The 13,537-nt window shown below is 41.5% G+C and overlaps 1 protein-coding gene across 9 annotated transcripts in view; it reads right to left on the bottom strand.

Annotated features, from left to right (window-relative positions):
• Nucleotides 1-6,050: 6,050 nt before the first annotated feature.
• The window catches only part of LOC104986543 (putative RNA exonuclease NEF-sp), a 64,497-nt gene continuing 57,010 nt past the window's right edge, over nucleotides 6,051-13,537 (bottom strand). For 8 of the 9 annotated variants that reach the window (XM_010837148.1, XM_010837149.1, XM_010837146.1 and 5 more), the window contains 4 exons: nucleotides 11,979-12,195; nucleotides 11,556-11,740; nucleotides 10,309-10,427; nucleotides 6,051-7,169 (listed from right to left, as the gene is read on the bottom strand). In XM_010837148.1, coding sequence (XP_010835450.1) covers nucleotides 7,052-7,169; nucleotides 10,309-10,427; nucleotides 11,556-11,740; nucleotides 11,979-12,195 — 639 coding nt within the window. In that variant the 3' untranslated portion in view covers nucleotides 6,051-7,051. The other variant, XM_010837151.1, reaches the window with a different exon arrangement.

Here is a 13,537-nt window from a genome sequence, read left to right as displayed (position 1 = left end):
AGAAAGCAATATGAGATGAATTGTGCTTTACCGGTTGCTCTTCCCCTGTACCTGCCAAATGTGACTGTATCACTCTTACCCTGCCTCCTGTGATGACACTTTGCTGTACTTAGGCTAGTTGTCTCAGCAGTTCTCCCTGCCACATGTGCTCACATGTGTGAGTTTGGGTCAAGATTCCATTTCTACCCTTCTGGTAAGAAAAAAAAGTCTAGAGCTACGTAGAGATCCAAATTTCAGCCAAGCCCTCAGGTTCAAGGAAATCCAACAGAAAATGTACAAGGCAGTGTTTTCAATATTAAACTTTGCTAAGGAAGGCACAAACTAGCCTTCCTGGAGAGGAAGAAAGGATTAAGCCACACATTTATTAGTGGGTCTTAAAACAGTGTGGATTTCCCAAGGACTGGTGGTAAAATTCAGTCCTCAGTGTTGGAGCCTGCAGGGTGTGGGACTCCATAGTTCATGTGATGGCCGCATATAGTATACTATACCAAACTGTATTAAATAGTGATGGGAAATTACTTAGATAAGGATCTGGTATAAAAGTTTAACCAGACAAACCAAAACATCTGTGTTTGGGGCCAAGTTTGGTTTGCATTTAAAGTCAAGTCTTCAGTGCAGTGAGCCCCAAAGGTATAAAGGCTGGAAGAAAGCTGCTGCTAGGTTTGTTTTGCTGTAGTAGCCCACTTTGCCACTCTTCTTGTGATGACCTGAACATCTTGGTAACTGCGTAACTGACAAAGGTCTTCCCTGGGGGACTCAGCAGTATCTTGTTTAAATGTGTGCGTGTGTGCTAATTCACTTCAGTCATATCCGACTCTGTGTGGCCCTGTGGACTATAGCCAGCCAGGCTCCTCTGTCCATGGGATTCTCCAGGCAAGAATACTGGAGTGGGTTGCCATGCTCTCATCCAGGAGATCTTCCCAACCCAGGGATTGAACCAGCGTCTCTTATGTCTCCTGCATTGGCAGGTGGATTCTTTACCACTAGCACTACCTGGGAAGCTTTTGTTTAAACAAGATGGACTAAAAGGACTATTAAGTCATTAAAGTGTTAATTGGGACTCATTTGAGAACATGTAACATTGATCCTCCTCTTACTCCACAGTTTTCTGAATCATATAGAGGGGTTTCCCGCCCACTCCCCATTCAGAGTTTACACCTTTGTTAAGCTGTAATCATTAGCATTTATCCAGGTTAACCTTGACTAGCACTGCCTTACATTGAGGATCTGCAGGTGTTTTTCCTCACTGAAAAACAAAATTGAGTAACCATCAGATTCTGTTTCTGATTCAGGTGCTGGAGTTTATCACATCCTGCTCCCTATTCCTCTCTTTGAAAACTGAGCCTGCTCTTCTACCACCCACCTTCCCTACAACTTTCAGCATAAATCTTGCATATTGCCAAAGGAAGCCATTCAGCAGCTGCTGTGGTTTTTTCCCCCAACGCATTTATTCTGGGAGAAGTGTCTTCCTTCTGACCCTGGTCCTAGCCCCTTGAGTCTGTTATTAATTGCTCTTACCTGTTGCACTAATGAATATGATTCTAGGTTTCAAAGGAGGGATTTGAAGCAATAGGCAAATGGGGCTTGGATAAACTGGTCCTACAAATAAGATACCCTGCCTTATCCCGCTGAGGTGATGAGTCCACTGCTCATGTGACCCTCCACCTTTGTGGATTCCTCTTGGTTTGTGACCAGCGTGTCTGTTTCTTGAAGTTGTACAAACTTGTTGACAAAAGTCAATATTTTGATTTGTATTCTCTGCACTGTTGCACTCTCCAAATGGCTCCTTGAATATTTTTATTAACTTGTTACACACATTATTGTCTACTTTTTTATTTGGAAGGTAACCTGCTGTTGGACTTAATAAATTTGTTTACTTGACTAATGACAGTTCTGCAAGAAACAAAAAACAACCCCCCAAACAAAAAATATCTGTGACTTCATTCTGGGGTGAGCTTTACCCACCAGGAGCCTCTTCCAACATAATGGATGGCAGATCCTGTGCTTTGGAAAACCGTCCAGATCATACAGGATCCCCAGCTACAAAAACGGATGTTGATCTCCCACTCACCAAGCTTAACGGCTTTTCAAGTCCCAGTACTTATAGGCAAGAAGCAAATGCGTCCTCACAGGGCCACTACCTAACAGTCTTACCTTATCAACTGATGTGGATTCCCATGAAGAATAAAAAGTGAATTAGAACTCTTTAATAGTTGGCTCCTAATATCTACTAGGTTGGCAGTGATTAAGGCAAGGAGGCAAGCTGAAAACTGTCAGGTGCTACTGTTCTGTGATCTTTGGCAAATTAGTGAAATTCTGAGTTTCCTTTTAGTCATCTGTAAAATCAAGAGACTATTATTTTTATCAATGTTAGGATTTAAAAGAACATCCATGATTATTAAGCACCTAAGACACAAAAGTTTAAGGTTTCCAAAGGCTGTTAGGTAATGCAGGGAATCCAGATAATAGGAGGATTGGAATGGTCACATATGACCTTTCAAAAGTCACTGCCTTTCTTGGGGACTCAACTTCGCTATGCCATATTGGTAGGATGGTGGGCTTAGAATAACATAGTCCCTAATGGCTCCCTCTGGCTCTTACATTCTAGAAGTCTAACTGTGGTAGACGTTGTTTAGTCACTAAGTCGTGTCTGACTCTTGCGACCCCATGGACTGTAGCCTGCCAGGCCCCTCTGTCCATGGGATTTCCCAGACAAGAATACTGGAGTGGGTTGCCATTTTCTTCTCCAGCAGATATTCCCAACCCAGGGATTGAAACTGCTTCTCCTGCATTGACAGGTGGATTCTTGACCATTGAGCCATCAGGAAATCTAGGGGATGACTTTTTCCTCACTTAAAAAATGTACTTATTTTCCCAGTTGGCTCTTGAGCTTGTGTCTTCTTTGGCTGTTTGAGTTAATGAGCCCAGCCAGGGCCTTACAAATAAGAGGTATGAGAAATAATAAAGTGAAGATTACTGATTTGGGTGCCTGTATAGAATATGGGGCCATTTATTCAAAGTGTTGTCATGGTGATATATCGCTAAAAACCAATTTTTGACTAGCTAAAGGATAAGCAACTAACAGTATTACCAGATAAGTATGTGGAATGGTATACTGAAAGTAGTTCTGAGGGTTCAGAGTACTGTAGTCACCTCAGCACTGGCTTCTTCCCCTCAAATACAGCTGCCAAAGTACATGGCTGGGTTAGCTTTGGAAGTCATTCTCTAACTCTGGATTTTGACCTAGACCCTAAAGGGTTAGTCTGCCTGGAAGTTAAGGCAAGGGAGCCAGCCTAACCTCTCCCTCCTCCTTTGCTATGACTTTCAAGGATGCCCTCTCTCATGAAAGCTATAAGGCTCTTATATGGGTTTAACATTCTTCCTATGTAATATTCCTTGATTCTCTTCTTACCTTGTGGGATGCTGGGAAAGTTAGTGAAATATGGCAGCAATGCAGTCAGCAGCAGAGCAAGCATCTAACTCTATAATGTTTTGTAATCCATGCTGATGAGGACTCTGGGCCCATGTTTATCTGGGGTGTTGCTGCTGAGAAGGTGAGTGTATAATACAGAGCTCCAAATGATACGGTACTAGTGTGAGACAAGACAAAAGACACAGACACAAGGCTCTTGAATACACAGACTACAGTAAAGCCTCCTTTACTGTATAAGTAAAGATAGGTAATTGGATAAAACCTAAATATTTGGTGAAAAGTTACCTATGCCAAAATAAGTTCTAGGAGGAAGAAAGGTAATGTGTAAAAAATTAAATCATTTAAAAAATATATGTAATATAATCAGTGGATATTATCTCTGGATCAGTCAAAACTTTTTACGCATAAAAGCAAATAGAAAAATATCATTATAGACAAGAACAGCCTTCTAAACCTCTTAAAAAACTAGAAACATTTTTGCAATAATTGACAAATGAACACTACATTTGTAAAGAACTTAAAAATTCAGAATGGAAAATTCATTATGGAAAAGACAACAGAAACATGGGCAAAGGACATGGACAACTCTAAAAACAAATTGGCCAAAAGCTTCTGGAAAAAATAGTAGATGACAATCTAAAGGGTATTCGAATAAATAGATTTTAAATCCTAAATTAAACCTAAAATGAAAAACTGTTAAATCTATCAAATTGTCAAAGATTTGAAAAAATGCTAGCAAACAAGGTAAAAACTTTTCTGGAATTAAACCTTCAGTGGTTCATACTTCAGCCCAATTAAATTCACTTCTAGGAATTTTTCCTCAAGAAATAATTATCTGCCAAAGATGTGCAAGGATATGATTGGCAGCATCATTTAGGGACAACTTGGGACTGGTTTAGAAATTATGGCACACATCAGCATGTTGGAATATTATGCCGCTATTAAAAACTGCTTTTGAATAGAGGAAAATGTATGATTGTAAAATAGTGGTCTGGTGGGATTAGGTATGATTTTAACTTCTGGATTTTTCAAGTTTCCATTAATGGGTTTTCTTTATAACAAAGAATTTACAAAATGGGTGACAAAAGGAAATGAAAATAACATGGCTGAGTGGTTTTACTAAACAACCCCATATGGGTGAGGAGGCTAGAAAGTTTGGGAGTAGTATGTTCAAAGCCTAAACCAAGTATTCTGTGAAAATCCTTTGAGTTGCTTTTTTCCCCCAAATGAGAAGTTGCTTCTCTAGCAGCTGCCTTGGCAGCTCAGCAGTGGCTGCCTAGAAGGGTGTGGGAGGAAAAATGCACAAACGCACTTACGAATGGAATGTGTTTTGCAAGAGGCCAAGTTGGCAGCTTTGGCTTCCAAAAGGTGGGAGCAGCAGAAAGAACAATGTGTGCAGACTGGAGCCTCAAGAGACTTTATAGTCTGGGCCTATCTCTGCAGAGTTCTAGAGTTGGGGGCCCATGGGGAAACTTCACCCTGCCCATCGAGAAAAAGGAAAGCCTTGGCTGTCCCTAGTAGCAAAGGGAGTGCTCTTGGCACAGGGAGCCTTGATCTGCTCTGTGAGTCTGCAGTTCAAAGATGATCCTCAATAAAATGTAGGGTTTCCCTAATTTAATTCTCATAACCACCTTATGAAGTAGGTAATTATGTTGCCATCTTTAAAATGAGGGAACTGAGAGTTCCCTGGTGGTCTAGTGGTTAAGATTCTGCACTTTCACTGCTGTAGCCTGGGTTCAATCCCTGGTCAACCCTCTTTGGGGAACTGTCAAGCTGTGTGCTGTGGCCAAAATGAAAAAAAATTTTCAATGAGGAAACTGAGGCTCAGAGAGGGAAAATAATTCATAACATATTCCACTACTCGTCTTTTTTCACAAACTGAATTTTTGAATATTCATATCCTTAAAAGTAGATACATCCTCATTTTACAGAGCTGTGGGAATGGGCTCAAACAAGGTTAAGTGACTGGCCCAGCAGCAGAGCTGAAGTGCCAACCTTCAGGCAGACTTTATTTTGTGTCTCAGGACTGGAGTCTCAAGAGGTAAACAGCAGCTAAACTCCCACAGCTTTGGAGTTCTGCAGTAGGAAAGAATCCAGCAACACTGTTTCAAGATGTTCTCAAGGCCTTGCAGCTGAGATCAGCAGTCCACCTAGGGAATTTACAAGGGAACTTCAAATGGTAGTATCTCAATCCAAAATCAAGCTCTTCAGTTCTGGCTTCTGGTTCCCAACTTCCAGATCTTGTGGAAGTTGCATTTAAAGGATTAAACACGGACTCAAATGCCCAAACTTAAGAGTTAATTTTAAGTAAATTATTTTTTTCTGATTATAAAACAAATATGTGCTGATTTAAAAAAACAAACCAGCCTACTTTCAAAAAAGCATTTGGTAAAATTGAATCTGCCAGTCCCACCAGCCAGAGATAAAAACTGTTCATATTTTGCCATATAGCCTTCCAGGTTTTGTTCCAAACCTATGCATATCTTTTTTCTACTCAACTGTACAGACTATTCTGTAACTCTCCATGCATTATACAACCTATGATATACTATGAATGCATAATCTCATCTTCACAACAATCCTGTAAGATATATACCATTGTTATGTACCAAGCACAGAGGTGTTAAATAATTTATTCAGGTTCACACAACTAAAAGTAGGAAAGCTGGAATTCAGAGTCAGGTAGTCTGGATCCAGAGGTCTGCTGTTGCTTGTAGATCTTTCACTAGATTTTATTTACACACACATAGTTTTTAAAGGATAGAATTCCACTGAATAACCCTTTAGCATCTCCTGCATACGTGTTTTTGAGAAACTATCTTGTTACTGTAGGGTAATACTCTAGGAGTAGAACTGCTGGGTCCTAGGGTAGGGAGCAATTTACAAAGTGTTTTGGAATGATACTGCTGGACAGATGAGTTCATCTTTTCAGAAGGGCAGCTGGTATCAGCTATCAGTTTTGGAACTGTGTGTGCCTGTGCCCATGTCCTTCCCAACACAGAATGTTGATAATTTGAAAATTAATTTTTTAAAAAGCAAAGGTTTTTTATTGAAATTGAAGCTTCTAAGTTAGGACTGCTGGTGTTGGAGGCACCTACTGGTAAAGGTAACACTGCAGTCACTCTGGAAGGGAGCGTTCCTAAAAATTGAACTGTAAGAGGGTTTCCTGGGTTGGTTAAAAGCTGAGTCTTCTATTTTCCTCTGTGGACCTGCCAGATTTTCAGTCAGCCTTTTTCTTTCAATTTTATAACAGTCATTCAATAGAAAGTAGTTTGCCTTACAGAAATTTGCTTCACAGATGTTACAACTTTGACAAACCACACACTGTCTGGGTTTTCTCTTCCTGGTTTCCTCACTTATATACAGTATACCGTTTAATAGGAGTGCTACATAAATAGGCACCTGCTAGAATACTTGTATATAAACCCACTGACACCAAAGTACAAACTGGTAGCCTCCCCTCAAAGATGAGGTTTTAATTTTAGGTATTTATTGAAAATTTGTACATGCCATATAAATGGACTAGACTCTTAAGTGAGTACAATGTTTCCACAAACTGTCTGCTATATAGAGAGGTCTGGCAGCCTGACCACATTTTCTGCCATTGCCCACAAGGGATTAAGAAATGACACCCGGAAGGTGGTGGGCAGACTCACAAACACATGTTTGTGGAATGGTGCTTTCCTCTTCATCTTTTATTCCCATCAGTCCTAGGCCAGAGAGCGATCCATGAGTGCTGTAATGGAGGAGGAGTAGACAGTTAACCATTCATTCAACCCTGTTGACAAAAAGTAAGGTAAAGGAGAAAGGGTTTTTTTGTATGTGTGTGTGCCATGGGGGTGAGGGCCAGGTAGGCAGACAGCCTATGGAAAGCTGCCTGCTGAAAATAGTTCAATGGAAAGAATACTGACTAGTCCCAGATGCCCAGAATCAAATCACTGCTCTGCCACTTAACAGATGTGAGGCACATCTCAACTAAGGGTGAATGATCTCAAACTCAGTTTCTTCAACGATAAAGAAATATTAAATATTTAAATTACTATCTCACAGGGCTTTGGGAAGGACTGTAGACTATACCAGCTAACATATTAATGTAGATGGAGCACTTACTGCAACTAAAGCAGTAAGAACGGTAGATGTGTCCTCATTTACTCCTCCCAAACAGCTAATGTACCTTGAGTAGGTACTGCTGTAGATAACAACAGACTGTCATCAGAATCCTTTTAAACTGCTGTTAGAATGTTGTTTTGCTAAAACTACTTCTGTAGCACCTATCACATGCCACGCACTACTTAAAAATGTTAACTTTTAATACGTTGTGAAACACCTAGCATATTGCTTAGAATTTAGGAGTCACCTGATATATTTTAGTTTCCTACGACCTCATAGTGAATACTCATGGAATTGGGTGAAAGGGCTGAGGTGCTCTCCAAGGCGGAGGAGGCAGAAATGAGCAAAGACAAACACGGAATCTGTCTCCACCTAATGTCTGAACTTAAGCTAACAAGCCACAGGCCTTTTGAGTATGGAGAACTGGAGTTCTGAGTGCTGGAGAGTGGCTCTGAAATTAGAGACAATCATAATTCAAATACAGTAAAGAATCCGCTTGCAATGCAGGAGATCAGGGTTCGATCCCTGGGTCGGGAGAACGGAATGGCAACCCACTCCAGTAATCTTGCCTGGAGAATCCCATGGACAGAGAAGGCTGGTGGGTCCATGGGGTCACAAAGAGACATGACTGAGCGAGTAACAGTTTACACTTAATAATTCAAGTATTAATTGTGCACTTACAAGCTGTTGTAACCTTAAGCAAGGTGCTTAACCTGAGCCTTTTCCTCATCTTGTTAAAATGGAGATGCAATAACCTTAACCAAAACTGCATGTAAAACACTTAGCACTACTTGACATTTATTAAGGGTTTGATGAATTACAGCAATTATTAAGAGCTGAGTCAAGCTCCCACCATGAGGGAAAACCTTCAACTCTCCTTGCTACTCCTTCCTGAGCCACTTTTACTGTTTCTCAAGTGTTATCTGCTGGCATCATGGAGACACTGCACAGAAGAGGCCACAAGCAGTCAGTCACACAGAAGGCTTATAGCTCGGGGAAATAACATACTCCTGCTGCTGGCTACAGATCATTATGACTACAGAAATGAGAGTGTAACTTTTGAAACAAAGGACCAACATCAGGTTTTGTTACTACAGGATTTGCTGTTTCCAGTTTTCTCCTGACTTGTCAAACATGCCTTTGGGACCTTTGCCTCAGTCACAACTTAAGCTTTTTTGCTCCCTGACCCAGTGTTCCCACCTCTAAGGCCTCATCCCCTGAGAATATCCCAACCACTTCTAGAAGAAGAAAGCTTTGACCCTCTCTTGGCTTAGTTTACCTACACAATGGGGGTAGAATACTTACAAGCTAAGTATTCTACTTGGTACATGAAGATTTGCCTATTTTACCTCAACCTCCATAGCACTTGCTCTGAGAAGTTTTGTCCAGGCAAGTTCAAGTTTGCCCCTTTTAGAGACCAAACTGTTAACCAAAAAGCTTTTTTTCTCTTTCTTTGGCAATTGTGGGTCACTTTTTAACCTCTTACTGTTAAGTCTACCTATAAGCCTGTTTAAAGTGTATCAGTCCAAGATTTTTTTTTTTTTTTTTTGCTGTAAACATCTAGTAATTATTTCTGTTTCTCAGAGACAGTAATTCTTATAAGCTACCCAGCAGGAAGCCTGTTTCACTAGGCTTCCTAATACATATTATAAGAATTTTATAACAGGAAATTAACTTCTGATCCAGGATTCAAGGCCTGAGGCATTCATTCATGTTTCACTACCTGGAACTCTGGGCCTGTGAAATAATCCTAGAATGTCAGAATTTTAAGGGACTTATTAGAAATAATACAATCCAGTGATTTTCAAACTGCTTATTTCAAAAGAGCCACTGCCCTCTTTCCCTCCTCCCCCAATACACATTCATTCATATACCTACTCACCCATTTCAGAACTGCTCATCTTTATGCCTCAGTAAAGATTTAACATCAAAATTTTTCTCTTTAATAAAGGGTTTTATAGTTTAAAGAACTGATCCCTGGTGGCTCAGTGGTAAAGAATCTGCTTGGAATGCAGGAGACCCGGGTTTGCTCCCCAGGTTGGGAAGATCCCCTTGAGAAGGGAATGGCAACCCACTCCAGTATTCTTGCCTGGGAAATTACATGGAGCCTGGTGGGCTACAGTCCATGGGGTTGCAAAGAGTCAGACATGACTGAGCTATTAACACTTTCATTTTTACAGTTTAAAGTATTTGAAAATTACTGACTTATTTTAAATCCCTCATCTTACCAAAGGGAAATAGATCCATAATAGGAAGGTGGCTTGGCCACTACTTGTCAGAAAAGTTAAGTGATACAGCTGGGACTAGACCCAGAATCCTGCTTCACCACTCCTCAGGCTTAGAATCAACAAAACAGGCCCTATCTCTTAACAGAACTGGTAAAGGGGGAAAGGGCAGGGAAGATAGGAACACATTCCTTATATGTGGGAAAGGTAGGCTCTGGTCACATCTGAGCCTGTACCTTGCCTAGAAGTTGACCATTTTTTACTCAAGTGCCTCTTGTTCTAGAGAGGCTGCAGGATCTAAGATCTCTGCCTTTAAACTGGGATGAGCCATCTCTTTGAGGGACCACAAAATGTAGTTATAGAAGAGCAAATACATGTAAAATAGGAATACAATAACCTATCTCTTAGCACTGTGAGAGTTAAAGAGATGATTCATTTCAGTCTTCATTTATGTGCCTGGACATCAACCAAAGGCCTTTCTCCAATAAAAACTTAAGTCCAGAGGTCAGAATCATGAAGGAACAACCCTTCAGTCCTTACCTCTTGGTTCCTGGCAGCAAGATCAGGCAGAGGGTGCCTGGGCACAGGTTGTGGTAGAGCTTTTCTATCTTCCGGCCCCAGTGCCAGGCAGCTATCTTTGGATGGTCCACGTTCAGCATCTAGGATCAAAGCCAGATATAGACACTCAGCCAGGGTACCCAATGCTCACTTTTGGACAGATGGCAACATTCCTCCTCAGGCTCCCAGGAAAGGCTCTGTTCAAATCCTCAGTGTGAAGCCAGAATCTATACTATAGGGTTCCCGGCCCATCCCAGCATCCCCAGGCTTTCAAGTCAGTTTAGGACAGCTACTGTCCATTCCTCCAGATGGATCTTCCAGGGCCCTGAGTTAGGGAAACCAAATCACTAAGGAGAGCTCTAGTCTGGCCTCTGCTATTAAGCATATCTGTGACCTGGGCAAGTCATTCACGAGCTCTCATCTCTATTTCTCATCTGCTAAATGTGGGACTTGAGACTAGAGCAGTTTCCCAAACTTAAGCCACTCACCTCCTATCTTCACCCTTCTGTTGGATATTCCCTAATGGTTTTCTTTAAAGTGAATCAATTTCCTCCTTAGCTTCATCTAAGTAATACTAGGGATCCCTGGGGGCTCAGATGGTAGAGTCTTCCTGCAATGCAGGAGACACAGGTTCAATTCCTTCTCCCTAGAGAAGGAAATGGCAATCCACTCCAGTCTTCTTGCCTGGAAAATCCCATGGATGGAGGAGCCTGGCAGGCTACATACCATGGGGTCACAAAGAGTTGGACACGACTGAGGGACTTCACTTTCACTTTAAAAATAATACTATCCATGTAATCACAGGTTCAATGTGGTGGTTGTTACCTTAAATAAATATTAGAAAAAAAAGTTCATAACTAAAAAAAGGTGAAAAATGAGGTCCACCTACGACCACCAAAAATCATCTTGTGTATATATACACTGCAGGAAACCTTAGATCACTTAAGACTGGTCCAGCTCTCCAACTTCCTGTATCAACCCCTCAAAATCCCTTGGAGAGCCACCTCAAAAACTTGATTTTAGCAAGTTTGGAGGAGACAAAGTATGAGATATCTTGGAGAAAGAAAGGTGTGTCCAGGGCTGGAAGAAGCTGGAGAGTGAAGTTAAGTGCCAGGAATCTCGTGACTAATTTCCATAAATATCAGAAGGCCAACACCAAGACCAAGAAAACTAAAGTATCTAGCTACCTTTCCCCTCAAGCCCCAGGATACAGTCATTAACTCACTCACCTGCCAGGCCTCCTGCTCTGAAGGGGGAGGTATGACACGAACCCCTGGTAGCCTTGATTCGCGAGGTAAGCCCCTGAGCCAGGCATGGAGGTGCCTGGGGGTTAGGGCATGCCTGCCTCTCAGCTTCCAGTCCTTGCCCGTGAGAATGTTGAGGGCCCTCTGGGCACTGCCAAATGTTTTGAACCCTGAAAACAACAATACTCTGTTCTGTTATTAAGGACCAAAAAGAAGAAACCAAAAACAAAACTGATCACCATCCGAGTTAGAGCTCACCCGGAGCCAAGGAAGAAGGACAAAATCAGGAGACGCTGACCTGATCCAGCCCAGGAGAGCCTATTCGGTGAATGTTTCCTTTTTCTGACCTCATGGTATCACCATCTTTAATCTCCTTCCCCAAGGCTATATTTGGTGGCATAGACTTACTCAAGAAACAATATCCTTTCTGCTTTCCACTTTTAAGATCTTTAGGCAAGATCATAGCTTCCAGGCCCAGGAAGATGCTACAGTGTTGCAACAGGTGTTCTTTGAAGGTTTCACTCACTCCAGACAGGTATATAGTACCACGGTTCTCAGAATCTTGTTCCAACTCATTCACAAGGGTGTCACAATCAAGGGTGAGTTCTGTCACAGGCCTCTGCACCTAACCAAGGAAAGATGGCATTAGTGCTAAAAAAGTCACTACTTCAATCCCCAGGCCTGTTACATACTAGCAAGTAACTTAATTCTTCAGTTTCCTTATCTATATACAGAGGCTAATGATAACTGCCCCAAAGAACTATGGTAGTAACTTACATAGTAGATAAATAAATAAAAATGTAAATATTTTTGTGTAAATAATACTCCCTTACCCTTCCTTTTCACCCCAACACCTGCAATGGAAATCAGTTCTCTGCCATCTACACCAATGAAATTCTGGTTTAATTACATAAGAAACATCAAGATACCATTGATTTCCCTGAAAGCTAAAGGGCAACCATAAAACAAACAAACCATTTAGATCTAAGTAGTGATAGAGAGTCCAAGGTAAGAGAAACCCAAGTAAGACGGTAGGTGTTGCAAGAGGGCATTGGAAGGCAGACACACTGAAACCATAATCACAGGAAACCAGCCAATCTGATCACATGGACCACAGCTTTGTCTAACTCAATGAAACTAAGCCATGCCATGTGGGACCACCCAAGACGGACGCGTCATGGTGGAGAGGTCTGACAGAATGTGGTCCACTGGAGAAGGGAATGGAAAACCACTTCAGTATTCCTGCCTTAGGAACCCCATGAACAGTATGAAAAGGCAAAATGATAGGATACTGAAAGAGAAACTACCCAGGTCTGTAGGTGCCCAATATGCTACTAGAGATCAGTGGAGAAATAACTCCAGAAAGAATGAAGGGATGGAGCCAAAGCAAAAGCAATACCCATTTGTGGATGTGACTGGTGATAGATGCAAGATCCGATGCTGTAAAGACCAATATTGCATAGGAACCTGGAATGTCAGGTCCATGAAACAAGGCAAATTGGAAGTAGTCAAACAGGAGATTGCAAGAGTGAATGTCGACATTCTAGGAATCAGCGAACTGAAATGGACTGGAATGGGTGATAACTCAGATGACCATTATATCTACTATTGTGGGCAGGAATCCCTTAGAAGAAATGGAGTAGCCATCATGGTCAACAAAAGAGTCTGAAATGCAGTACCTGGATGCAATCTCAAAAATGACAGAATGATATCTGTTCGTTTCCAAGGCAAACCATTCAATATCATGGTAGTCCAAGCCTATGCCCCAACCAGTAATGCAGAAGAAGCTGAAGTTGAATGGTTCTATGAAGACCTACAAGACCTTTTAGAACTAACACCCAAAAAAGATGTCCTTTTCATTACAGGGGACTGGAATGCAAAAGTAGGAAGTCAAGAAACACCTGGAGTAACAGGCAAATTTGGCCTTAGAATACAGAATGAAGCAGGGCAAAAACTAATAGAGTTTT

The sequence above is a fragment of the Bison bison genome, unplaced genomic scaffold (assembly GCF_000754665.1).
Source record: "Bison bison bison isolate TAMUID 2011002044 unplaced genomic scaffold, Bison_UMD1.0 scf7180017864072, whole genome shotgun sequence".
NCBI classification, from domain to species: Eukaryota; Metazoa; Chordata; class Mammalia; order Artiodactyla; family Bovidae; genus Bison; species Bison bison.
The sequence above is the reverse complement of the archived record's forward strand: the minus strand, read 5'-3'. Positions and strand labels throughout refer to the sequence as shown.